The 27,996-nt window shown below is 43.0% G+C and overlaps 1 protein-coding gene across 2 annotated transcripts; it reads left to right on the forward strand.

Annotated features, from left to right (window-relative positions):
* The first annotated feature begins 18 nt into the window (after positions 1 to 18).
* TRAF3IP2 (TRAF3 interacting protein 2) lies at positions 19 to 27,996 on the forward strand. 2 transcript variants are annotated; one of them, XM_058173847.1, is made up of 12 exons: positions 19 to 834; positions 1,134 to 1,307; positions 3,658 to 3,734; positions 4,024 to 4,091; positions 4,602 to 5,357; positions 6,212 to 6,401; positions 11,625 to 11,821; positions 15,423 to 15,511; positions 16,501 to 16,569; positions 18,469 to 18,585; positions 23,736 to 23,809; positions 25,611 to 25,780. In XM_058173847.1, the coding sequence occupies exons 4-12, from the start codon at positions 4,076 to 4,078 to the stop codon at positions 25,636 to 25,638; spliced, it is 1,536 nt and encodes a 511-aa protein (XP_058029830.1). In that variant the 5' UTR covers positions 19 to 834; positions 1,134 to 1,307; positions 3,658 to 3,734; positions 4,024 to 4,075; the 3' UTR covers positions 25,639 to 25,780. The 2 variants fall into 2 exon arrangements, with proteins under 2 accessions (XP_058029830.1, XP_058029820.1); XM_058173837.1 differs by lacking the exon at positions 19 to 834 and having other exon boundaries at positions 1,100 to 1,307; positions 23,736 to 23,810; positions 25,613 to 27,996.

The following is a 27,996-nucleotide window of genomic DNA, read 5'->3' on the forward strand; positions in this document are numbered from 1 at the left end:
TCCACATTTTTCTTCTCTACTGTCAGAAAAGATTTAATCAAAAACAGAGGGAGTTTAGTCAGCCTTGTCCTTTGGAGATTTCATAGGCTGACGCATGCCTTTAAAAGGGAAAGTACAGAGATTTCAATGAGGTTCAAATTGTCTTAAGAAATGCACAAATAGTTGGAACAAAAAGGATTCTGGGTTCCCCCCCCTTCTTCTTCTTCTTCTTCCTTCCAAAATGCTGGTCATGATTGGATATGAATTAAAATTTAATATGGACTCGTTCAGGGCAAATTACCCAAACAAATTATCTTATTTGACTCCTCTCCCCTTTCCCACTTGAGAGCCTGATTGGATTCATTATCCAGCAATCATTTAAATGTGTACACTGCTGCTGTGTGCTGGTATCTGAGCCAAACGGAAACACTTCCCGCCCCCCCTCATCCCTGGAGTTTCATCTGCCTTCAGCCACACTGACAGGGCAGATGCAGGGTGGACAGATTCCACAGCTGGGTCTTTTTGCTTGTCAGGAGGCGAGATTTCTGCCTCTCGGCTTGTGGAAGGCCTTCAGGATTGTCTACCAAAATATTCTTGAGTTGGGTAATTCTAGACAAGGAGAGGAAAAATGAAATTAAAAGCATTCTTAAATACTACAGAATAACATTGCTTCCTTGCTCAGATGTGGCAGTTTTACGGTCCGTGTAGATGTAAGCCCAACTTTTTGGATTATATTTCAACACTTAGATATTTGTGGACTTGATAGATGTATGTCTATTGTATTCTTCATTTCTGTTTAATTTTGTAGGAGTTGAATTATAAGATGACTGAAGGAGTAGAAATGAGAAAGTAGAGGTACAGTACAGAGAAAATTGCATTTTTTTCCTTTATATTTTTAAAATGTTGCAGCTGTTTGAGTCAGGGTGAGATTTAACCTGATACCTCAGATAATAGTTTTCTGATTCATCTTATTTCTTCTGAAGTTTTATTGAGGGGTGACCCCTTATCCTGTAGAAATAAATACATCTTAAGTCTTTTCTGGAATTGTGGAAGTGACTGATATTAAAATGTATAGAACTCTTGCTGTCTTAAAATCATTCTCAGCTGTTTTTCTTCTGCAAAAAGAAAAAAATAATAATTTGGATTTGTTTCAGTTCATTATTGAATTTTTCCCTTTATGCAACTGAAGCAAGGTTTGAAGAAATACTTGAAGTCGGCTCTACTGGAACTCACTGTTATTCTTCCAAACTTGGCAAGAAAATTAACTATGAAGAACATGTGCTTCCTCAAATGAAATGCATTGATTTTTGGACCAGAGAGCTGCACAGGTCAGAATGGAGAAACTAACAATCCATTTATTAGGATCCTAAGCCTGAAGATTTCCCTTCCCTCACTAATGGCAGCTTCTGTGTGGTAGAAGTGAATGAGGAAAATGAACTAGTTGGTCTAGTATAGTCTTTCTCAACCTTGGCAACTTTAGATGTGTGGACTTCAATTCCCAGAATTCTCCAGCCAGGATAGAGTCCTGTGTAAATCAGAGATCATACAGTTGTTTTGTTTTTTTTCATATTTAGAAGACTGAAAGTAGGAGCTTCCATTGCATTTCAAACTGTATACCTCATTGATTTTTATGATACTATAGAGCAGGGGTGTCAAACTTGATTTAATTGAAGGCTGCATCAGGGTTGTATCTGATCTTGGGGGGGCGCGTGGGGGGCATGGGTAGGGTGGATGTGACCAGCTCAATGTCACTCGGGTCGGGGGCACTTGTGGTGGCCTGAGTGCTCTGCAGCGAAAACAGAGCTCAGGAGGGCTGTGTGCGATTCTCCCAAGCTCCTTTTTAATGGCAGAGGCCCCATGGGCCAGTCCTTCAATGATTCCGGGGTAGCCCTGCGGGCAAGATCTAAGCATACCACGGGTCAGATCTGACCTGCGGGCCTTGAGTTTGACACCCCTGCTATAGAGGTTTACTGATTCTGATAAAAAAAAAATGCATGTGCAATTTTGAAGTTGGGAACTTGGTGATGAATATTTTAGCCATACATCACAACAAACGTAGATACAATTGAATTGAATACTGTATTTGACAAAGTATGATTAGACACACAAGAAATCTGTCTCCGGTGCAGAAGCTCTCAATGTGCATGATAGTAACAGAATAATGATAATCATAATAATAATACCAATAAGAAGGGGGAGTAAAGAAGACAATAAGAATAAATAATACAGCCATACTATAGTAAATACGCTGAGATATTAGACAGCACTGTGGGAATTAGGTGTTCTCAGAGTGATGGTACGAAGGAAAAAACTGTTTCTGTGTCTAGTTGCTTTCGGTTCAGGCCACTGAAAAACAATTCAAATAATATACCGTACTTTTCAGACTATAAGATGCACCTGACTGTAAGACGACCTAAATTTAGAAGAGGAAAACAACAAAAATGTTTTGGCCTCCTTTTTCTGCTTTTTTTGGCAGAGGCCCCATGGGCCAGTCCTTCAATGATTCCGGGGTAGCCCTGCGGGCAAGATCTAAGCATACCACGGGTCAGATCTGACCTGCGGGCCTTGAGTTTGACACCCCTGCTATAGAGGTTTACTGATTCTGATAAAAAAAAAATGCATGTGCAATTTTGAAGTTGGGAACTTGGTGATGAATATTTTAGCCATACATCACAACAAACGTAGATACAATTGAATTGAATACTGTATTTGACAAAGTATGATTAGACACACAAGAAATCTGTCTCCGGTGCAGAAGCTCTCAATGTGCATGATAGTAACAGAATAATGATAATCATAATAATAATACCAATAAGAAGGGGGAGTAAAGAAGACAATAAGAATAAATAATACAGCCATACTATAGTAAATACGCTGAGATATTAGACAGCACTGTGGGAATTAGGTGTTCTCAGAGTGATGGTACGAAGGAAAAAACTGTTTCTGTGTCTAGTTGCTTTCGGTTCAGGCCACTGAAAAAACAATTCAAATAATATACCGTACTTTTCAGACTATAAGATGCACCTGACTGTAAGACGCACCTAAATTTAGAAGAGGAAAACAACAAAAAAATGTTTTTGGCCTCCCTTTTTTCTGCGCTTTTTTGGCCCGTTTCCAGTCTTTTTATGGCCTGTTCCGGGGCTTGTTTTTGGCCCGTTTTTGAGGCTTGGTGGGGGGGGCTGTTTTTGAGACTTTTTTTGCCCCATTTTGAGGCTTTTTTCAAAACGGGCCAAAAAAACCCCCAAAAATGGACCAAAAAAAAGCCTCAAAAACAGGTCCAAAAAGCCTCAAAAATAGGCCAAAAAAGCCCTGAAAATGGGCCAAAAATGCCCCCAAATCAGGCCAAAATACCTTGAAAACAGGCCAGAAAAAAACCCCAAAATGGGCCAAAAAGGGCCTGAAAAAGGCTGAAAAAAAGGCCCGAAAACAGGGTGTGCAGAGACCAAAAAATGGCTGGTGGGTGGGCGGGGTTTCAGCAATATTCGGTCTATAAGACACACAGACATTTTCGCCCCCTTTTGTGAGACAAAAAAGTGCATCTTATAGTCCGAAAAATACAGTATATATATATTTTAATGTCTCCATGATGTAAATACAAAAGCATTCTGTTGATTGAAAATGAGTTGACTTAAACTTACTTCTTTATTGTATTCCTATCCTGTCCTTATTACTTTATAGGTAACTTAAGGCAGCAAACATATCCCATATTCCTTCCTCTTCCTGCTGTGGTACCTGAACATCTGAAGAACTCTAAGGTGAAGAAAGGTGTTTTGAAATTTGTTGATTTCTTGTTTATTTGAATAATCAAACAAGCTATTTCGGTAGATCTCAGAGCATGATAGAATTAATCAAAAGCAATAAGGTATGAAACAAGCATTGCTTAAATGGGATCCCATATCTCCTCTTTCAGCCATTTCAGTGAGTGGAAATTGGAAATGAGCATATTATTATGGATATACATCTTTTTCTTATCTACTCTGTGAATGATGATCATAATTGTGTATTTCTGTTATGATTTGTATTTTCTCCTTTCCCCCCCATTAGCTACCATTTGCACTTGGTACTTATTTCCATAGATTTCCTACAGAATATTGAAATGACATCCTTACAAGGTTAGTGTTTTGTTTTGCCATTTTGCAAAGCCTTTTATTCAGACTGAACCACTGCTGATAAAACAGATCATGATTATCTAATCTTGAATCGGATGAATTATGTCAAATGTGTTAAAAAATTTCAGCCTCTCAAAAACCTTTGGGGAAGGTTTTGCCAGCTCAGTTCCCCCCACTGATCGACTAGGTCCTAAGGATTGGGTGGAAAGCAAAAAGAATTATGATGAAGGGAGCAATCAAAGCTCTAACTATGACAGTCTAATTTCTTTCAGGAATCTAGGCAGGTGTTGGCTAAGGCAGTCATCTCTTTAGAGTATTTCCATAAGATGCCCAATTATGTAATACAATTCAGCCAATCCCAACTTTATCTTCCCTTCCAGATGTGTTGCTTCCATTTCTCAGATTTCCCATTTTATTGCTGGGAGCACATCTGAATTAGAAACGAATGCACTTTTATGCAGACCAAATAATAAAACTTTTTTATGCTATATATTTCCCCCCTCCCCACTTTAGGCGCTACAATGGGTCGAAGTATGCCAGTTGAAGTGGATGAAACTATTGACTGGTCTCCCTTTCCAGAACATTCATTGAAAGAGGCTTCAAACCCTTCTGTAGAAGTTATAAACAACTCAATACCTATGGGAACTTATCCCACTCAAACATCTCATCCAATGAATGGGCAACTAGGATTCTATAAGCACCTTGATCACATCAATTCTAATAATGGCATACTAGAAACGTATGGCCACAGTCTTCCACAAGACACCTATGATTCTAGAAGACGACAATTTCCTGGCCAATCCAGCAACTCAACAGACTGTTCAGAATGTAATTATTTGCCTCAACACAAAACAAACCAGCTCTTGAGGTCTCAACCATCAGCTGATTCTCTTGACATCGGGCACAATTCTAGTAATTTGCAAAGAAGTTCATCAGAAATATCACAGCATTCATTTGGTGAAAATCAGGAAAACATAAAGCCAAATTGGCACCACGATAATAGGGTGCCAGTAGACCTAAGGACAGAAGATGCAGGATATGATTCTCAGCCTCAGGATCCTCTGGGCATTGGACAACCTGAGCTTCCCTTGTCCTTTACTTCTGTTTTGAACCTACAAGATCTTCCAAAGCCTCTGATGTCCAGAGCATATTCACTGATGGACTCTCAGTCATACCCTTTATTTCCACAGATGCCTCATCTTTATATTTCACCACAAGCTCAGTGGCGTCCAAGATACTACAATCAGAATATGTACTACCAGAATCCATGTAAGCTCATTAGTCATAAATAGTGTTTCCCCTGCTATACATGCATTTGCTGTAATTTTTGTAAAATGGTTGTCCTGTTGACTGGGTTTGTGTCATACTAAACTAATATTGTAGTTTATTGGGGTTTGGTTTCATATGTGGTATGAATTCATTACTGCAGCCTTAATCAAGTGATTCCAGCCAACACCAATTATTCAATAAGCTACAATTAAGAAAACAAACTTAATGTGTGACATTACTATATTTAATGCCATGCATAATTTAATGAATAGCAAAGGGGTGCTGTGCTTGCAGGAATCCCAAACACTTCTTCCAAATTTTGAACCATGTGCAGCCTTAGTAAGTTGCATGTGGGGTTTATTCAATAAAATGTGAATAAATAAAACCATGTCTTGGTGTAAGGAATGCATCCAGTTTGATCATGGTTTTTGACTTACAACCACAAATAAGCCCAACTTTCTTGTTGCTTTTGCCCCTTTTTACAATCTTTCTTACCACATTTGTTAAGTGAATTACTGCAGTTATTAAGTTAGTAACATGGTTGCTAAGTGAAGCTGGCTTTCCCATTGATTTTGCTTGTCAGAAGGTTGCAAAAGATGTTCACTTGACTGTAACCATCATAAATATGAATCAGTTGCCAAGCGCCTGAATTTTTATCACATAATCATAGGAATGCTGCAGCAATCATGTGTATGAGAAATGATCATAAGTCATTTTTTTCAGTCACTATTGTAACTTCAAACGGTCAATAAATGAACTGTTGATAATCAATAGTTTGTACTATCTATTTACCTGTTGTGGGAAGGAGTCTCACTTAAACAATGGCCTGAATTTTTATTTTCTGTTATGTTTAGATGGGCAAACCCCCTACCAACATTTTCCACATTCACCTCAAGTGCAGCTTCCTGTTCCTGGCCCTTGTGTAAGAGTCACCCGCCCTGCTCAGCAAATAATCCCTCATTATTCTAGGCCACATGGACCCAAGTGTAATGAAGAAAGGCTGCCTCAGGGGGAAAGCTCTTCCGAAGGACTCCAGAGATTTCAGTAAGTATTTTCCAACCTTGGAGCTTATTTCATTTTTCGCATGCAAAGCTAATGATGATTATTTTAGCATCCTGTGAATATGAACAGTATACTAACCTTTGCCTGGATAATATCAACACATATATTGCCATTTCACCTGCCATCTCATTTGCTCTATAATCTTTCCTATAAGCAAGGCTGATGGCTCACCCGAGGCTAAGTATATACAAATAGGTTCCATTTCTAGTTACTGTGAACCAGAATTTAAAACTACTGCCTAACTTAGTCATTATTTATTCCAAATTTAATGAAGAATGGCTGCTTCAGATTCAGATCAGCTTAAATTTACCAAGCCACTGACTTAGAGTAAAGGAGAACACTAGAAAGGGACAAAATTACAAATTCGTTGACAATAATTAAGTAAAGTGGATTTGGCCATTTCATTGCTAGTGACTTACAGCATCATTTGGCCACGATTGATCAGATATAAAGACTGTCATTGCTGTTAGTTTGACAAAACTTTTGATTGGATGATTCTTGAAGACACAGTAGGTCAATAGTGGAGAAATTTGTGTATTAGTGTATTATTGTCAAACGGACCAGATGCATCAAGTGCAGGCCACGCCCACCCCAGCTCAGCAAAGGCGAAAAAGTCACAATACCCGGTGGATGGAGTTTGACACCCATGATCTAAAAGTTAAGAGTGAAACTGCAAACCTTTTTTCCTCTTTCTCTAAACTTCTCGCCTTAAGAGTAATTTATTGGGGTGAGCTCATCTACAAAATGTATATAAAGTAATTTAAAGCCTCCCTAGTAATTTCACTGAGACAAATTGAGTGGTCTTCCCAGGCTGAATTGCCTTGCTGATATGAATCTCTGCTGCTTCTCACAGGCCTCTGATTTCTGGCAGGGAAACAAAATAATTCTTATGTACTTCATTTCTGTTCCAGGTTCAGTAATTTCATGTCTTTCTCCTTGTTAGCTTCCAGGTTTTCTAGATGTAGTTCTTTCTCTTCTCCTGCCTCTTTGGATTATTCACCCAGAGCTAGCCTCTATCTAGTAACTAAATTATGAAGGCTCACTAAATTATGGCATAAGTCAACCAGTCATAACCACCACAGTGTGGGAGGATTTGGAATTAAAAGTGGGTGGAGTTTGTAGTAATGTAGGATTACACTTACCATCTTGTCATTTAGAACTGTGCCAGTCCGGCTTCAGGCCTGGGTACAGCACAGAGACGGCTTTGGTCGCGTTGGTTGATGATCTCTGGAGGGCACGGGACAGAGGTTGTTCCTCTGTTCTTGTCCTGTTAGATCTGTCAGCGGCGTTCGATACCATCGACCATGGTATCCTGCTGCAGCAGTTGGGGGGTTTGGGAGTGGGAGGCACCGTTTTACGGTGGTTCTCCTCCTATCTCTCCGACCACTCGCAGACGGTGTTGACAGGGGGCCAGAGATCGACCCCTAGGCAACTCACTTGTGGGGTGCCGCAGGGGTCGATTCTCTCACCCCTCCTGTTCAACATTTATATGAAGCCGCTGGGAGAGATCATCCGTGGTTTCGGGGTAAACTGTCAGCTGTATGCTGATGATACTCAACTGTACATCTCCACCCCGAACCACCCCAACGAAGCCGTTGATGTGATGACTCGGTGTCTTGAGGCCGTTCGGGTCTGGATGGGGATGAACAGGCTCCGACTCAACCCATCCAAGACGGAGTGGCTGTGGATGCCAGCGTCCCGGCACAGTCAGCTTATTTATTTATTTATTTATTTATTTATTTAATCAAATTTTTATACCGCCCTATCTCCCGAAGGACTCAGGGCGGTTTACAGCCCGATAAAAATACAAATATAATACAATTTAAAACATTAATTAAAAAACTTATTTAAATAGGCCAAAATTTAAAATTACGATTAAAATGATAAAACCCCATTAAAATTAATTTTAAAATTAAAATTCTAGTCCAGTCCTGCACAAATAAATAGATGTGTTTTAAGCTCGCGGCGGAAGGTTTGAAGGTCAGGAAGTTGACGGAGTCCTGGGGGAAGTTCATTCCAGAGAGTGGGAGCCCCCACAGAGAAGGCCCTTCCCCTGGGTGTCGCCAGTCGGCACTGCCTGGCTGACGGCACCCTAAGGAGTCCCTCCCTGTGAGAGCGCACGGGTCGGTGGGAGGCAATCGGTGGCAGCAGACGGTCCCGTAAATAGCCCGGCCCTAAGCCATGGAGCGCTTTGAAGATAGTTACCACAACCTTGAAGCGCACCCGGAAGGCCACAGGCAGCCAGTGCAGTCTGCGCAGGAGTGGTGTCACATGGGAGCCACAAGGGGCTCCCTCTATCACCCGCGCAGCCGCATTCTGGACTAACTGGAGCCTCCGGGTGCTCCTCAAGGGAAGCCCCATGCATTGCAGTAATCCAGGCAAGATGTCCCGAGAGCATGAATGACCGTGCATAGGGCATCCCGGTCCAGGAAGGGGCGCAACTGGCGAACCAGGTGAACCTGGTAAAAAGCTCTCCTGGAGACGGCCATCAAATGATCTTCAAAGGACAGCCGTCCATCCAGGAGAACGCCCAAGTTGCGCACCCTTTCCATTGGGGCCAATGACTCGCCCCCAACAGTCAGCCGCAATTGCAGCTGACTGTACCGGGGTGCCGGCATCCACAGCCACTCTGTCTTGGAGGGATTGAGCTTGAGCCTGTTTCTCCCCATCCAGACCCGTACGGCCTCCAAGCACCGGGACAGCACTTCGACAGCTTTGTTGGGGTGGCCCGGTGTGGAAAAGTACAGCTGAGTATCATCAGCGTATAGTTGGTAACTCACACCGAAACCACTGATGATCTCACCCAGCGGCTTCATATAGATGTTGAACAGGAGAGGCGAGAGAATTGACCCCTGCGGCACCCCACAAGTGAGGTGCTTCGGGGTCGACCTCTGCCCTCCCGTCAACACCGTCTGTGACCGATCAGAGAGATAGGAGGAGAACCACCGATAAACGGTGCCTCCCACTCCCAATCCCTCCAACCGGTGCAGCAGGATACCATGGTCGATGGTATCAAAAGCCGCTGAGAGGTATAATAGGACCAAGGCAGAGGAATAACCCCTATCCCTGGCCCTCCAGAGATCATCAACCAACGCGACCAAAGCCGTCTCCATGCTGTATCCGGGCCGGAAGCCGGACTGGAACAGGTCTAGATAGACAGTTTCATCCAGGTACTGGGGTAATTGACGTGCCACCACACTCTCTACAACCTTCGCCACAAAGCGAAGGTTGGAGACTGGACGATAATTACCTAAAACAGCTGGGTCCAGGGAAGCTTACCCCATTGCTGACTGTGGGGGGCGAATCGTTAGCCCCCAGGGAATTGGTGCGCAATTTAGGCGTTCTCCTGGACGCACGGCTGTCTTTAGAAGACCATTTGACGGCTGTCGCCAGGGGAGCTTTTTATCAGGTCCGCCTGATTCGCCAATTGCGCCCTTTCCTGGACCGGGACTCGTTATGCACGGTCACTCATGCCCTCATCACTTCCCATCTGGATTACTGCAATGCTCTCTACATAGCATCTGGATTACTGCAATGCTCTCTACATTACTGCAATGCTCTCTACTCCTTGAGGAGCACCCGGAGGCTCCAACTGGTACAGAATGCGGCCGCACGGGGGATTGAGGGAGCTTCCCATAGCTCCCATGTAACACCTCTCCTGCACAGGCTGCACTGATTGCCGGTGGTCTTCCGCGTGCGCTTCAAGGTGTTGGTTATCACCTTTAAAGCGCTCCATGGCATTGGACCGGGATATTTACGGGACCGCCTGCTGCCGCCAGTTACCTCCCATTGTCCGGTACGTCCAGTGCGCTCTCACAGGGATGGCCTTCTTAGGGTGCCGTCGGCTAGCCAATGTCGGCTGGCGGCCCCCAGGGGAAGAGTGTTCTCTGTGGGGGCCCCGGCTCTATGGAACGAGTTGCCGGTGGGACTCCATCTCCTCCCTGATCTCCAGACCTTTAAACACGAGCTCAAGACTTTCTTTTTTCACCAAGCGGGGCTGGCATGATTGATTTTAATATGGGGGGTTTTAGCGGGTTCTTAACAGGGTTTTAGCTTTCGAATAATTTTAGCTAATATTTTAAGTATACAGCGGTCGAATCAGATTTTTAAACTTGTTTTAGTATTTTAATTTGTTTTGGATTTCTGTTGTTTTATTTGCTGTACACCGCCCTGAGCCTTCGGAGAAGGGCGGTATAAAAATATGAATGAATGAATGAATGAATGAATGAATGAATGAATGAATGAATGAATGAATAAATAAATAAATAAATCTCCCATGAAACTAATCTGAAGGCCATAGGACCACTGACAACTGCAGGTTACGCAATTTGGAATTAGATTGTAAACATTATCCTTCAACATAGACTGTTCATCTTGCATAGTAAGGGTGTATGTCTACGTGCCCATATATTGTATGTTACTGCTTCTCCAAGGGGCCAAGTCTATTTGAAATGAATGAGGCCACACAGTGCATGTGTTTCCTGCTCCAAGCCATAATGGAGCTTTGACACGCACACCCCATCTTTGATTTGCAGTTCCCTCTTCACAAAGCATTGGCGGCTACAGTCACCCTGATTTAGGGATTGATTGAAATCACAGAACTGTTTTTATCCCACAGAAAGAGGAGATCTCAGATTCCTATCAAATGCTTCAGGATTTCTTTTAATTTTTAAGATAATAAACAGAACAAAAGAAATAATTCTAATCAAAGAAAGTAAAAATGCCAGCGGCAGACTTCTTTTAAAATCCTGATGGTCTTTTCAAGAGCTCGGATGCCCTTGGCATACAGAACGTATACTTCAAGATGTATTGATACGACTTCCTCCTCCAATCCTTCTTTTGAGCAACAAACTCTTGTTGAAGCAATGAGGACTTCTGCTTGCAGGATTGCACTGTCACTGAGCATCTTCAGTCCTGGCAGGCCCCCATTACAAATGGTGGCAGACTGGTTTAAATTGAGTCCGCCCCAATTCTGTTTCAACAAATAGGAGAAAGCTTAATTCATTTTATGTATTTTAGAACAAAAGAAGCTTTTGGGTGGGGTCCTTAATCTTCCCTGGCTTATAAATGCAGTTTCCCCCAGCTTTTTCTAAACACAGAGAATCTTTATGCCTTTATTATTAAGAAAGGACACCGAACGTGTACTCAGAATCATGAGATTTGGACAGTTTCAGAATTCACAGTGGGTTTTCTTTCTCTTCTCAGTGACCAGTTTCAGAAGCAGATGCTTGAGAGTAACACACCGTTCGAAATATACGGTGCTCATGAGGGCGTAGAGAGATTTCCTTTTGATTCCATGGCTCAGTCTGACAGCATGTCCACCCCTGGGGCTATCCCAAGACCCCTGACTAATTCTGCAGCCAGAGGGACACTGAGGACCAGCAATTTGCCTGAAGAGCTACGTAAGCGTCTGCTGTTTCTTGTTTGTTAGTTCTGTATGTATTTATGCGCTAGAAATAAGTAAGGATCATTCCTCCCCTCCCCCAATATGTGTCTCATACCATTTTTGCATTATTGAGTTCTTCTACTGATTGAGGGATTTCTAGAACTATATTAGCAAAAAGCTTGAAAGACATTCCTATATATCTTTCTGATTTATATAGCTAGCCTATTCAGCACATGACCACGGGTGTCTCTTTGTGCTTGCAAAATGGAAAGAAAAACACTCAAAGAGCAGGATTAAAAACACAAGCAGGGACAAAGTTTTAAAAAACTGAAGGAAAACAAAAATGTTGAAGATTTTATCTTGTTGCTTCTCCTGTAAACAGAGGCCCTAGTACAGCTTCTTCCTAGATAGAGATGGATAATATACAGATAGTCCTTGACTTATAATCACAATTGAGCCCAACATTTCTGTTGCTATGTGAGACATTTGTTAAGTGAGTTTTGCTCCATTTTATGACTTTTCTTGCCACAGTTGTTAAGTGAATCACTGCAGGTGTTAAGGTACAGTAATAACACAGTTTTAAGTGAATCTGAATTCCTCATTGACTTTGCTTGTCAGAAGTTGCAAAAGGAGATTACATGACTCCAGGACACTGCAACTGTCATAAATATCAGTCAGTTGCCACGTATCTGAATTTTGATCACATGACCTTGGAGATAAAGCAATGGTCGTAAGTGTGAAAAACGGTCATAAGTCACTGTTTTTAGTGTCATTGTAACTTCGAACGGTCAATAAATGAACTGTTGTAAGTTGAGGACTACCTATTGTTGTCAAATGCATTCAATATACTGAATGGTCATTAAATTTTGGCTTAATCTACAAAGCCAGTATGGATTCTTGTGGGCCAAAAAAGGAACTCCTTAAAAGGGAGGCTGTACTGGTCAGTGACGAGTTCTGATCCTTCACTTGTTCTATGTTGTGGCCTGTTGGCCACAGGCCCCTCCAACAGATGAGGAGGAGGTGAGGGAGTCAGGGTAAGCATCAAGGCAACCTGAGAGCTCCAAGCGGAAGAGGGAATGGAGCTGTCAGAGAGAGAGAGGTGGAGCCCGGGCTGTCTATCAGCCCTCTGATGGAGAGTCAACAGCCCCCAGGTCTGGAGGTGGCTGATGAGGAAGAGGAGGAACAGCTGGATCCAGTGCCTGAAGCATGGATGCGCAAAGTCAGAGGAGAGGAGAGCAGTAGAAATCTATGGGCCGATCCTTGGGACGGAAGAGCCACTGCTGCTAATGAAGTCCCACCTTAGCTCTGGGGATAAAAGGCAGGGGGTGGAGATGAATAGATGTGGCAGACAACTATTCATTTCCCTGCTGGACAGACTTGTTAGCCTGCAGTGAGAGAGAAAATTTTTGCCGGGACTGCTGGTGCTCCTAATAAAGGAATAATTGATTTAAATACAGAGGGTTTCTTGTGTTTGGACTTTGGAGAGCTGGGTCAGAACACTCTACCTCTTAATTCATTTTGTAAGATTCAGGTTAAGACAAGCAGAGTCATTGGTTATCAGAAAAGTGTGAAAGTGATAGTTTTAACAATGTTTCTTGTAGTTTAGTATAATGTGCATGGTGCCTTGTATCCGCGGAGGTTAGTGGCCAATATTTCATCTACGTTTGACTGGATTAATTTCATCACCTCCAGGTGTGGCCTCCAAATGGCGTGGGTTGCAAAGCTCTTGGCATAAGTGAGACACACATACTTTGCAAATTTTGATAGAATTCGATCTGTTCTGTGGCATTCATTTTTGGAGAAAATACATTTACACCTTTTCTTCTCCAGGAACATACATTCAGATAAATGCAGAAACTTCACCAGATAACACTTGTGATGGACTAACTTGCCCATCCCAACTGAGTGTCATGTAATGAATTTGAGAAGCAGCTTATTGGGTAATTGATACTATAGCCCAGTGATGTGACTGTTTTACATGAGATTGCACTTCCTCAGGAAAAAGAAACCAAGTTCTGAAGGGATGTTTCTAGAGTCATCACTGTCACTTGATGTCTACTTTACCTCAATCATACCCTTTCTTGGATAGCAACATTTAACTACATTTGTTCGTGCTCCCATTTATATAACAGGAAGTCCTCAACTTATGACCACAATTGAGCCCCAAATTTATGTTGCTAAGTGAGAAATTTGTTAAGTGAGTTCGGCCCCATTTTACGACTTCTCTTGCTACATTTGTTAAGTGACTCATTGCAGTTGTTAAATTAGTAACACGGTTGTTAAGTGAATCTGGTTTTCCCGTTGACTTTGCTTGTCAGAAGGTTGCAAAAGGGATCACATGACTCCGGCACACTGCAACCGTCATAAATGTGAAGCAGTTGTCAAGCATCTGAATTTAAATCACATGATCGTGGGGATGCTGCAACAGTTCTAAGTGTGAAAAATGGCCGTAAGTCACTTCTTTCAGTGCTGTTGTAACTTTGAACGGTCACTAAGTGAACTGTTGTAAGTTGAAGACTACCTGTACTGTAATGAGCTCTGAATGATCCTGAAACTGCAGCTGATATAGAAAGCAGTGATTAGATTTCTGAGTTGGGGATCTTATCGGGACACAAGACATTTTCGTTGAAGTCGTTACGACTTCCCGTTAGCAAACAAGACGGGTTCAAGGTTTTGTTTTGACTTATACAGCTGTAAACAATTTGAGGTCTGAATTTTGGGGGTGCCTTTACTCTTACACAGGGGTCCCGAACCCCCCGGGCCTTGAGCCATTTGGAACCAGGCTGTGGAATTGGTGGGTGAGCAGTGAACAGCTTGACTGCTGCTGGCATGGAACCATTCCCTCTCTCACCCACCCCCGCCGTCCTCAAAGCCAGAAAGATTGGGAATCTCTGCTCTTACAGACTTGCCCGACGACTAAAATCCAGAGGTCCCTGTTGAGACTGCAGTGTGTCACCTTGTAGTTGTTTATTTATATTTGCATGCATACAACTTAGGGGCACCTGATTTGTGATGATTCTGGCAGACTACAGTTAAAAAGCAAGAAGAATACCAAAAGCAAATTATAAGCTGTAAGAAGACAAACGTATAAACAATCCCCTCCTTCATGCAATAGGCTCAACCATCAACCTTCCCCCAAACTTGGCAGAATAGCCAGGTTTTAATACTTCCTGAACATCATCAGTTCTGAGAGAGGTAACCAGCACCGTGAATTGAACCCAGAAGCCAATGGGTAAGCCATAAAACTCATGGAGCAGTAAGGTTAAAATCGCATAATACAGTCTGCCCGTGGCTGTTTGTACCATTGCATGCTAGGCCAGCTGCACCTTCTAAGTAGCCTTCAAGGTCAACCCCTGTGTAGAATACATTACAATAGTCCACTTGGGATGTGCTGCGGCATTAGTGACAGTTTGGAGAATCTCCTGGTCCAGGAAGAATGAAATTGAAGCACTAGATGTACAAAGGACCTCTTGGCCACATCTGCAAGGTGATATGCTCTGCAACGTTTCACCTTGCAGCTACTCATGGTAGGCTGCCTTTGTGAATTCTTTGGAATTCAGAACTATTTTGTTTCAAAGCACATCTGTTTTATTTATTGATAATTATACTTCTCCTAGGCAAAGTCTTTATAACCTATTCCGTGGACGCAGCTGTCGAGGTCATGAAGTTTGTGAACTTTTTATTTGTGAATGGATTTCAGACTGCGGTAAGTATTTTATTCTGGAAGTCTGCACTGCAAAGAGAAAAAGTGTGAATATCTGGGGAGAGGCAATTCTAATTTCAAAGTGGCATTGTTTGTTTTTAATGTGCCTGTCAGCCTAAATATTGTATATTTCATAATGAATATTATATAAAAGAAAGACATAAAATTCGTTTAAGTAAAACATGTAAATGTGAATTTAAAGTGAATGTGTTGGGTGGAAGTAATGTTTCAGATTCATATTTCTAAAAGGTGTCTCCAGCAGCATCCTGCATGTGTGTACAACATTTAGAGAGGTTGACTTCAATATTAGTAGGAACAGACCTACTCATGCCAAGAATTTCCCTTTATATTTTATTCTTCCGTGGCAGTAATTTTATAAACATTTTCCTCCAAGACTGAGTTAAACGTAGTTTGATATGGTAGATACCAATTCATGATGTGTAATGGCGGAAGTTGGCCTGGGATTTTGCAATCTGTGGACGCAAGAAATTTGGCTTCTTCTAACAAGAGCGTCCTTGTCTGTCCATCACCAAAGGAGGGCCATTTGCTGGGGCTCCTGAAGATCTTGGTTGGGTTGAAACAATTTGCAGTATTTTAACACAACACTCATAGTTTTGGCAAAATGTGTGAATTTGAGCACTGTGGTTTGTAATCCATGACTTATGACAGGCAAGTGTAACTTTTGGGGCAGATGAGGTCACCATGGGGATGGTACAGGTGCAGAGTGGGCAAGGCCTTATCACACAAGTGGTTTTTTTTCAGTATGCATCAAGTTGATTTAACCAATTTCTCCACTGTGATATGAACTGCAGATTTTTTACCAAGCTGTACTAAACATAGTAGTGATTTTTTTTTAATGGACAGTATTGTTGGCCTAGGTATACTAGGTGTACCATTTGGAAAGGATGCCAATTTTGAATTAAGGTTAAAATAGCCTCCTAGAGAGCAGTCAGACCTAAAGAAATCATATTAATATTTTCACTTTTTAACAGATTGACATATTTGAGGACACCATCCGAGGAATTGATATTATCAAGTGGATGGAACGTTATCTAAGTGATGTAAGTAAAGATAAAATATAAATCTTGTACGTTTTTCGTGCATGGAATACCTAAGGTTGCTTCCTAAGGCACAGTGAACTAAAATAGGAATCTGTTCTCTCCACCACACCTGGTTTAATTATTAATGTTTTTCCTGCCCTGTCTCCCTCCCCTTTCCTTGAATTTAAAATGGAAGCAACTGAGGGAAGAAAGCCTGGCTCTCTTTTCATCAGTAATATTTCCTTTGCTGAGCATTTTGAGGAATCTTTCTCAGAGTAATGAGCTATCCATCTTGTCTGTGTTATGTACAGGAATGTGTGTGTGTGAGAGAGAGAGGGAGAGAGAGAGAGAGGAAGAGAGAGAGAGAGAGAGAACAAAAACATACATCAAGCACATCAATTAGCTATGCTGTATATTTTGGGTTAGATTCAAAGAAACATATAAGCAGCAGAGAACTTGATTTACATATTGAACTAAGCTAGAGTTGTGCATAAGGGTATGCCATGTAAATCCAGGCAATTGGGGCTTAGTTTACCAAATAAGATTAAACTTTTGCTTAATTTATGTGAACCTAGGTTCTGCTCACTTTAATAATTTGATGAGATAGACAGGTCTTGCTTAGGGGGGGGGGAAAGATTATGCTGCCCAGAAGAAATCTTTATCGGTTGTTAGAAACAGCATGCTGGACAGATAAGTTTGCATATGTTGGCTTAGTACTCGTGTAAGACTAGATAAGGAAATCATGAACTGTAACTAAAAGCTTTGGTTTCCAAAGCTTTGTACCTATGCCCCAACAATGTGCAAGCCAAAGTGATTGGTAAATCCCCCACTGCCAGTGTCCAGTGATAAACTAAAGGAAGCATGTGCTACACTTCCAGTAAGCTTCCTACCCCTACAAAAGTGACATATATACTCCCCAAAGAACAAACTGATAATTTTGGCTTCATCTCCCTATTACATTACTGTCTCTTCTACCCCTCAGCCAACTGAAGATGATAATATAGTAGAGCATGCTCTACCAAGCAGAAAAGGTTTTCCACTACAAATTTCAATGCTCTTTCTGGTTTCAGATAGGATACAAACAGAAGTGGGTTTCAGCAGGTTCTGACCAGTTATGACCAGAGAATCGGTAGCGGAAATTTTGAGTAGGTCGGAGAACCGGTAGTAAAACTTCTGATTGGCCCCGCCCCCATCTATTCTCTGCCTCCCAAGTCCCAGCAGGAAATGGGGATTTTGCAGTATCCTTCCCCTGGAGTGTGGTGGGAATGGAGATTTTACAGTATTCTTCCCCTGCCATGCCCACCAAGCCACGCCCACCAAGCCACACCCACAGAACCAGTAGTAAAAAAAATTGAAACCAACCACTGGATACAGTCATTTTTTTAAAAAGCCATAGTGTGAATTATTACAGTGTATGAATTATTCTTTATGGAAGGAGAATCTTTGTGATTATGGCTTGTTTTGTTTTTAAATCTACCTCCTAAAAATAAGTTTTACATTTTGTGGCTTTTCTTGAAAATAAGAGGTGTTTAATTTCTTCCACAGCCTCTTAGCTATTCCAAGCTGTAAGAATCAATATTATAAATATGCACTCGTGTGTGTGTGTGTGTGTGTGTGTGTGTTTTGTACAGTATGCATAATTATGGCTGAGTTGGTGATTTTTGTGATTCAGCACGGCCAATGCTGAAAAATATTTTCTCTCTCCCTTAAATTAAACTGTGCTTCATGGGCGATCCAGGAAATCTGGTATGAGGAATTCCAATGTATACTGTACCGTCTCACTGCCAAAAGGAACTGGCTTGCCTTACGCTTCCAAGGAACATCAGATCACGTAAAATCCCAGCTGGCAGCTTTCCCAGCTGTTTTTGCCCAACTGTGCTGCATTTTATGATTTCATAAAAGTGTTTCTCTTTCTGACAGAAGACAGTAATGATAATCATAGCAATCAGTCCAAAATACAAACAGGATGTTGAAGGGGCTGAATCCCAGCTGGACAAGGACGAACATGGTTTACATACTAAGTACATCCACAGAATGGTGAGTGAGGACACGTGCTTGCCATTTCAAAAGGAAGTCTTCAGCTGCTGCTTCTTCTGCCAAAAAATTGGCGTTTGTGCTGTGGTTAAGCCCTGCTTTGTTCATATTTAAAACTTTGCTTTCTGCGGTGCCTCTTGGAGGGCACGGCAACTCCATATTCTGTAAATGCAGTTGATTATATGTGTGGGTTTGTGACCTGTTTAAATCCTTTCATACTTGGTTCAAATCTCTGCCATGTGATCTATGGGTACCCATTGGGGAGCAAGGGAGGCAAGTGATGACATTTGCATCTTGACATCATTGTAGCTTGCCACAGATGACTATGATATGAACATATCTTATGCCTGCACTGAACATGTGGAACACACTGAACTGCTACACACACACACACGCATACACTGGAGCCCACTGATGGCAGACTGCAAAATACAAACAGAATTGTATTTTGTGGAATTTTTCTAGCTACACTTTCATATCCACCGGAGTTACTGTATTCTCTTTCCCTGCGCATTTGATCTTTGTCTCCCTACGGCCTAGGGTGAAGGGCTGTGATAGATCCCTCTTGTGGCCCCCACCGGAGGTGTCCTGGCCCAGTTTGGCCTGGTTAGGCCTAGCGGGGCCTGCTTCTTCTCGGACTGGGAGTTGCATTGTCATCTGCAATCATGGGCCAGCTGCATTTGTCACCTTGCATCTTATATGGCTGGCTGATGGTCATTTTTGGGACTGTTCGGGAAGGTGATTGGAGACCGAATGGGTATTGGGGCCCTACTTTGCAACATCTTATGAGGAAACATCCACTCTGGAAATATCGGTGACGCCACGAACGGGGGAGATGAATACCACCCCTATTAGGACGGATTTTAGGACTGAGCTTTTCAGAACCACAATCATTTTACTACCAGACTGCATCTGCGACTTATACCATCTTGTATCAGCTTTAAGCCAGCCACCATCTGAAGACATTTGGCAGATGGGTATCCACTGGACTTGGCATTACACCTTGCCCCCCCAGACATTACTTTGCTACTTCACGTCGTCTGCTCTCTCCTGTGTATGCTTTTAACTTATTTATTTATGCGATATTCTGCCTTGGAACTCTTGCGCCTGCAGTGCCCCGCCTCGCAGGAATGGCCCGCCGCATTATCAAGGGCCGGCCTCAATGTGGTCTTGGGACCCACAGAGGTGGCATCACGAAAAAAAGAGCCTGTGGGGTTTTAGATAGGGCTTTTTAAGGGGTGGGAGGGTTAAGGCGGGCGTTGGGGTAGCCCGTCGGGAGGAGCCAGTCCTTGCGCCTGCTCGTGACGGTTTTAATAGGTTCGGAGGTTAGGGGAGATTGCGTTCCTGTTGGTGAGGGCGGCCTGATTCCCACGGTAAGTGAGAGGGGCAGATATGGCGGAAGGGGAGGATCATATCGTTTTGGGGGGGCGCGCACCCGATGTTTGCAAGCGGTCGCGCGCCCCGATCCCCCGTCCTTTTCCCGTTCCCCGGATGGTCATGACCCCCAGAGCCTGGGCCTTCGGCTGATGTTATGCAACGCACGGTCCGTAGTTAATAAGGCCCCCCTAGTATACGACCTTATTCAGGGGGGCGCTGCGGACCTTATAGGCGTTCTGAAACCTGGCTGGGCACTGAAGGGGTGTGCCTTGTTGAGATGTGCCGCGGGTTTCCGTGCATTCCACCAGCCGAGGCCCAGGGTGTGGGTGGGGGGGTGGCGGTTGTGATTAGAGAAAGTCTAGAGCCGAGGGAGACCACTGTACCTCAGATTGCCGGGTGCGAATCCCTCTTTGTGAGATGGGGCCATAGGTGCCAGATGGGTTTGCTGATCACGTACCTGGCTCCTTGCTGCGTGACAGCTGCCCTGCCCGAGCTCCTGGAGGTGCTGGCCGGGGTGGCAGTTGAGACCCCCAGACTTTTAGTCATGGGGACTTTAACTGCCATCGTCCGGCTCGTCATCGGCAGCTCGGGAGTTCATGGCTTCCATGACGGCCTTGGACCTGACCCAAGTAATTGATGGCCCTACTCACATTGGGGGTGGCACCCTGGACCTGATTTTTGTCTCTGGTCAGTGGTTGAGAGATCTGGACTTAAAGGAAATAGTCATTGAACCTTTGTCATGGTCAGATCACTCTCTTCTTCGTCTGGACTTTCTGACCGCCATTCACCGCCGCGGGAGGCGGGCCGACACGTTGGTTCCGTCCCAGGCGCCTGATGGACCGGAGGGTTCGGACGGAGCTTGGGCCATTTCCTGAGGGTCTGGCTCACGGCTCGGCTGAGGAACTTGTTGCGGCCTGGGAGCGGGCGCGGCGGGGCCTTAGACCGGGTCGTGCCTTTGCGACCTCTGACCCGGCGCAGGTCCCAACCGGCTCCTTGGTTCTCTGAGGAGCTGAGAGGATGAGCGCGGAGAAGGCGCCTAGAGAGTTCCTGGAGGTCTAGCCGTTCAGAAGCTGATCGGACACTAGTGAAGTCCTATACTAGGGCTTACCTGGTGGCAATGAGGAGGCGGCGTAGCTCGCCTCCTCCCTCATTGCATCGGCAGATAACCGCCCAGCCGCCCTGTTTGGGTGACCCGCTCCCTCCTACACCAGGGGCGGGATGACCCGATACAGGGGCGTGCTGAGGAGTTTAACGGTTATCTATACGATAAAATCGTTCAACCGGGATGGTTTGGACCAAGATTGCGGTGATCTGGTGAGGCGGCTGAGGTGGTCTTGGTGACATTTTATGGGATGAGTTTGACCCTGTCGCTCCGAGGACATGGACAGGTTGTTGGGGAGGCTGAATGCCACCACGTGTTTACTGGACCCGTGCCTCCTGGTTGGTGCTGGCCACGCGGGAGGTGACACGAGGCTGGCTCAGGCGATTCTGGCGCTTCTTTGGTGGAGGTGTCTTTCCGGCCGCCTTGAAAGAGGCGGTGGTGAGGCCCTCCTCAAGAAGCCTTCCTGGACCCGGCTGTTTTAGGTAATTATCGTCCGGTCTCAACCTTCGCTTCACGGCGAAGGTTGTAGAAAATATGGTGGCATATCAGTTTCCCTTGCACCTGGATGAAACTGTCTATCTAGACCCGTTCCAGTCCGGTTTCCGACCGGTTACAGCACGGAGCGGCTTTGGTCGCGTTGGTGGATGATCTCTGGAGGGCCAGGGATAGGGGTTGTTCCTCTGCCCTGGTCCTATTAGACCTCTCAGCGGCTTTCGATACCATCGACCATGGTATCCTGCTGCGCGGTTAGAGGATTGGGAGTGGGAGGCACCGTTTATCGGTGGTTCTCCTCTATCTCTCTGACCGGTCGCAGTCGGTGTTGACAGGGGCAGAGGTCGGCCCGGGCGCCTCACTTGTGGGGTGCCGCGGGGATCGATCCTCTCGCCTTCTGTTCAACATCTATATGAAGCCGCTGGGTGAGATCATCAGTGGGTTCGGTGTGAGGTACCAGCTGTGCGGATGACACCCAGCTGTACTTTTCCACGGACCACCCCAGCGAAGCCATCAAGTGCTGTCCCGGTGTCTGGAGGCCGTCGGGTCTGGATGGGGAGAAACAGGCTCAAGCTCAATCCCTCCAAGACAGAGTGGCTGTGGATGCGGCGTCCCGGTACAGTCAGCTAAATCCGCGGCTGACCATCGGTGGCGAGTCATTGGCCCCGATGGAAGGTGCGCAACAAGCGTCCTCCTGGATGAGCGGCTGTCTCTAGAAGATCATTTGACAGCCGTCTCCAGGAGGCGTTCTACCAGGTTCGCCTGGTGCGCCAGTTCGCCTTTCTGGACGGGAGGCCCTATGCACGGTCACTCACGCCCTCGTGACGTCTCGCCTGGATTACTGTAACGCTCTCTACATGGGGCTCCCCTTGAAGGGCATCCGGAGGCTACAGTTAGTCCAGAATGCGGCTGCGCGGGTGATAGTTGGAGCCCCTCGTGGCTCCCGTATAACACCTATCCTGCGCGGACTGCACTGGCTACCTGTGGCTTTCCGGGTGCGCTTCAAGGTTTTGGTGACCACCTTTAAAGCGCTCCATGGCATAGGGCGGGTTATCTGGGACCGCCTACTGCGACCAGATACCTCTCACCGACCGTGCGCTCTCACAGAGAGGGACTCCTCAGGGTGCCGTCAGCTAGGCAGTGTCGTCTGGCGACGCCCAGAGGAAGGGCCTTCTCTGTGGGGGCTCCCGCCCTCTGGAACGAACTCCCCCCAGGACTCCGTCAACTTCCGGACCTTCGAACCTTCCGTCGCGAGCTCAAGACACATTTATTCATCTGTGCAGGACTGGCTTAGTTTTTTAGATTTTAAATTTAGAGGGGTTTTTAAATTGATTTTAATATCTATATTTTTACTTTTAATTAATTGGGCAGTAGAATAAGTTTTTTAATGATTGTTTTAATTTGTATATTGATGTTTTTATATGCCTGTGAACCGCCCTGAGTCCTTTGGGAGATAGGGCGGTATATAAATTCAAACAATAAATAAATAATAATAAATACTTAAGGAAAAATTCAGACGTAAGTGGATAAGCCCTGCAATATAGTTGAAAAGCTTCCAGAAATGAAACACAATTCTGCTTTTAATTGTCCATCTGCACTAGCATTCAACAGGTGTATAAATACGAGACAAGGCCCTTCCAACAAAAATACACAGCAATAAACCTCCCAGTACAGCATATGCATCTTGCACATGCTTATCTGTTGCTCAGTGATAAGGAGTAATTAACACCTAGGCTCCTTGGTGCTCTCTGAGCTTGGCTGCTTTCTTGCAGATGTTTCATTACCCAAACTAGGTAACATCAGTGTATGTTTCATTACCTAGTTTGGGTATGAAACAACCAAGCTCAGAGAGATCCCTCCTTTCAATCCTGAGCTACAAATATTCTCCTTTATTGGTACACCCAGGCCCCCCTACTTCCAAAAATCTAGACTGGAAAACAGTATTACTCCAATCAGGGCACATGTGTTGTGTCTAACATTGGATCACAACCTACTTTCACTGTTTGGATATCTATGCAATTCATAATCCAAGAAAAACATACATAAATCTATCTGATTGTGTCAGTGCGCTGCTGTAGGGACATGAGTCTGTTTATAACTGAAGGCCATTGTACATTAGAAATCAGAATACATACATCTGAAATTAATGTTGACAAATTTTCATTCTTTTGTATTGTTTCAGATGCAAATTGAATTTATACAACAAGGAAGCATGAACTTCAGATTCATTCCTGTGCTCTTTCCCAATGCAAAAAAGGTAATATGACAAAGGCAGAATAACTTCATTTTTTGGTGCTTGATGAAAATTTAAATTAGATATATAACATTTAAAAAAATATTTGGGAATGTGAAATAAAAATCCTTTGGGCATTTGATGTAACAATGTAGAGGAATGTTTCACAATACTCTTAAAACAGAATTATATCAAAACAATACCTCTACTCTCAATCTGTACCCAAAATCTGTTCTGCAGAATATGCGAAGATTTTTACATATCAACTAGGTTCTCCTACTGTGTAGGCCAGAATCTCATTTTGTAGAACTACAGAATTGGAAATAATTCAAATTAAAGCATTGATAACATGTGGCTGTCCAATATCAATCACATCTAATGATGCAGAGACCATCAACCCTCTAGGTACTTAATTCTCTGTTAAACTACTCTTGTATTCTTATAATTTTAAATTATTACTTGTCCTGCTGTCTGCAATGATAATGAACAAATCTTGGCCTTCTTCTTTGTGATACCTTTTGTTACATTTCTAGTCTCCCAGGCTACTTCATTGGTCTTTTCTTAATCCCTCCTAGTTAATCTAAGAAAAATCCAGATTAAAAGTCTAATGCCCAGAACTGGTGGGTCTGACTAATGCACAATGAAGTTCTAATGCACACTTAGTTCCAGTGATTTGGAAACTATACTTCTAGTAATGCAGTATAGTTGACAAATCCATGTTGACCTCTGTAATTTCAGCATTATTTTCAATCATTTTTCATTTCATTTGGTACTTTACCCAGTATCTCAAATGTCTCAAAATTTTATAAACAGTCTATTAGACCATCAGCAAATCTTTCAGTACCCTAGGATGAAGTTCAGCTGACCCTGGAGATTTGAATTGATTCAAAATATAGAAAAATTGTATTTTATCAGTCGAAAACAAATCTGTTCCTTAATCCTGCTCTTCACAACTGCTTAGTGAAACTCATACTCCCATACTGGTTTAAAAAAATGGCCAAAATGGGAATTGACTAGTTTTGACTTTTCTTTGTTACCTGCTAACATTTTGTTACCTTCTTGAGAAGCTGATATACTGATTCTTTTCTCTTTCACTTTGAACATTTTAAAAAGTTTTTTTGGGGAGAGGGGGATTCTAGATGCTGCATTCTTCCTTTGTGACTTCTTTTGTTACATGAATCCTGGTTTGTTTGGTTATTACTTAGCATGAGGTGTGATCCTACTCATAATCATTTTCAAATAGGCTGTTGTATCTATAAATCTGTACATTAGGAAAATAATAAAATAAACCCTCCTACTTATAGTAGGATAAGCTTATCCTACTATGTGATAATATCACATGCAAGAAAATGTAGGCACCATCTTTATAAATTCTCCTTAATCAGCATGGGAAAAATTACTACCATAATCTAGAGTAGGTTAGTCAAGATCCTCCTGAAGCTTTGCTATCAGAGCTATAGGGAAGCTACATGACTCACCTGTACCTCAACATTATAACTATGGAATGCAGATTTATAGGACTTTAAAGCTGAATGATATAAGCAGCAATAAACTTGCTGGGAAAATGCTTCATACAAGTGATTTCACAAGGATTTATTGAAATTGTTCAGAAAAGAAATCCACAGCTTAATTTATTGCTTAGTTTGCTGGCAAAGACATATGAGGAAGACTGGGGAAATTCATGTCAAATGTGGAGTCTGTAACTCTAATGGTGTGTATGTCTCAAAAGCTGCTATTAAGAATCAGGAAGGGTTATATATTGCTTCTTTCTCTCTTCTTTCCTACCCACGTTCTTCTTTCTCTTTTTGACTTTTCCTTCTCCTCAGGAACATGTACCTACCTGGCTTCATAATACTCATATCTACCATTGGCCTCGGAATAAAAAGAACATTCTGTTGCGGTTGCTGAGAGAAGAGGAGTATATCGCGCCTCCAATAGGACCTCTGCCCACTCTCCAGGTTGTTCCATTGGGAGCACACATCTGAAGCCCACATGGACTAAATGTTGTACGATTCTCTTGGCTGATGGCCAGGGTTTTCCTGGCTACCCTTCTGGGTGATGAACGGCATGTGCCCCCTCTCCCCTTCCCACCACAAATAGAATTTGTCTTGGGGTGCAGCAAGCCAATGTGTTTCCTTTCCTTCTGAATGTCTCTTTCTGATGCTGATCAGACACATTGGTGGATTTCAACAAACTACAAATGGAAAAATGCATTTCATGGTGGTTGTTTTTCTTCTGTCTTGAGCAACATTCCAAGTCTGCAGCAAAGCAAGCAAATACTAGAATGAGGCTGAATATGCAAAACAACAACAACAAACAAACAGCAGGATCCTCTTGTGGGCTCACAGCTCGTTTTGTTGTCAGACAGATGGATATATATTGTAAAACAATATTCCAATGCTGTTTCATGTACACGATAAAGGAGTTACTTTAGTTCTGTTTATAGTTATGATATCCACAGACAGTAATACTAAACACTCACAACATTCACATCTCTGAACCTTTACATTTCACCTTAAGATAGAAAGAACGGTAAACTTTCAGAAAGATATACTTTACAGAATTAATCTCAGAACCGCTGAGATACTGTACCAACAATTGCTCATTTCTCATAATGTAGGGCCAAAACAGATATTTTTCACTCTTAACAACAGAGTCAGTAGCAGGGTTGAGATCCTAGCACATGGCAGGGATGATGGTAGTGGTGGGGAAAAGGATTAATGTAGGCAATCTCCTTCCTTTGTGGTTCTGCAAAACTATCCCTAGAATAACTGTATGCCCAAGAGAAAAGCATGTGCTAGTTAAAAAAACCAAACAAACTGGTTATTCCATCTTTAGGCTTTGCTTAACACAATTTAAATGAGAAAGCCAAGACCTATTACTACCTGTGAAACGAGATAAACAAAGGTGCTTAGTCTAAAAACCTACTTAATTTAAAAGAACTCTTGTTAAAAACCCAGTGTCTCTTATCTTGTTTTAGCAGGGCAGAAATCCGAACCACTGCTAATTCTAACTACAGCAAAGTTCAAAGGGAGAAACAATTTGGAGCTGTGCAACAGAAAAGAGGCAGATTGTTGAAGGAGAAAGATAATTACTATAATTTATCACATGTCCACATTAATGAAGCTCAACCGAATACCTGGGTTTTAAAAGAAGCAAAGCTGTATAGCAACAAGCGGAAAATAATCACTTATAGTCCCCTTATCACAGAAAAAACAATTTTGTTTACTTTCAGATATAAGGGTAACCTTTCGCAGACTGAAATAAATGCAGTGGACAGATTTGCAAAAGAAGCTATGTAGATTCTGGTCATTATGTTGAATGATTGTTCTTGAAAGCATGACAAAGGCTAGTGCTTTTCATCCCACTGTTCTAATGTTATTACAAGGTCCAAATTGCAACAGAATGAGATTCTTGCCTTGAGTACTCAAGAGTTAAAGGTATAATTTTTAAGAAAGTGAGAGGAGTAATTCCATAATATTTAAGGTCAGATAAACAGAAACTGTAATGAGAGTATATATGTTTTGCAAGGTTCCCTTTACCTGAAACGGACAAGTAAAAGGTGGATGGTCAAATGTTCCCATAGTGTGCTTGTGTTTAACAGATGTTTTCTCTGGTTCCAAAGTGCTTTGTGGCCATTATTAAATCTCCTTGCAGTAACACAAAGGTGCTTACCAAAATCAACTGAACTTTCTTGGGTTTTTTTCCTTGAAAACATTTCACTTCTCATTCAAGAAGCTTTTTCGGTTCTGACTGAATAGTGGGGAATGGAAGGATGTATATTCCTTAGCAGTTATCTTTAGTATATTTAGATGGAATATACATCCTTCCATTCCCCACCATTCAGCCACAACTGAAGAAGCTTCTTGGATTAAAAAAATGAAACTTTTCAAGGAACAAAAAAACAAGGAAGTCCACTTGCCTTTGATAAGCATCTTTGGGACAACCATGACCTGGGTGATTGAGAATGTCCATAGACACTCTTTGCAGTAACAGTTCTGACCTGTATTAATATAAGTGTCTTATCAGCTACTATTCTAGTGATGCTTGGATTTTTGCAGACCAGATCTTGCAAGACCTAAAAATTGCACAAAATTGCACTTATATGTGTTTGCCATGCAGCAGCATCTTTATCCATTATGAATTACTATTCTTTTTTTTCCCAACTGGTGTTTACTCAAAAACACAATAAACTAAAACTAATAATTCA

This window comes from Ahaetulla prasina, chromosome 1 (assembly GCF_028640845.1).
Source record: "Ahaetulla prasina isolate Xishuangbanna chromosome 1, ASM2864084v1, whole genome shotgun sequence".
Taxonomy (NCBI): domain Eukaryota; kingdom Metazoa; phylum Chordata; class Lepidosauria; order Squamata; family Colubridae; genus Ahaetulla; species Ahaetulla prasina.

Bases quoted from the DNA above. Each gene is read 5' to 3' on its own strand.
- TRAF3IP2 (XM_058173837.1), top strand. The intron at 5,358-6,211 runs GTAAGCTCATTA...TGTTATGTTTAG, and splicing joins TATGTACTACCAGAATCCAT to ATGGGCAAACCCCCTACCAA. The intron at 15,512-16,500 runs GTAAGTATTTTA...ACTTTTTAACAG, and splicing joins TGAATGGATTTCAGACTGCG to ATTGACATATTTGAGGACAC.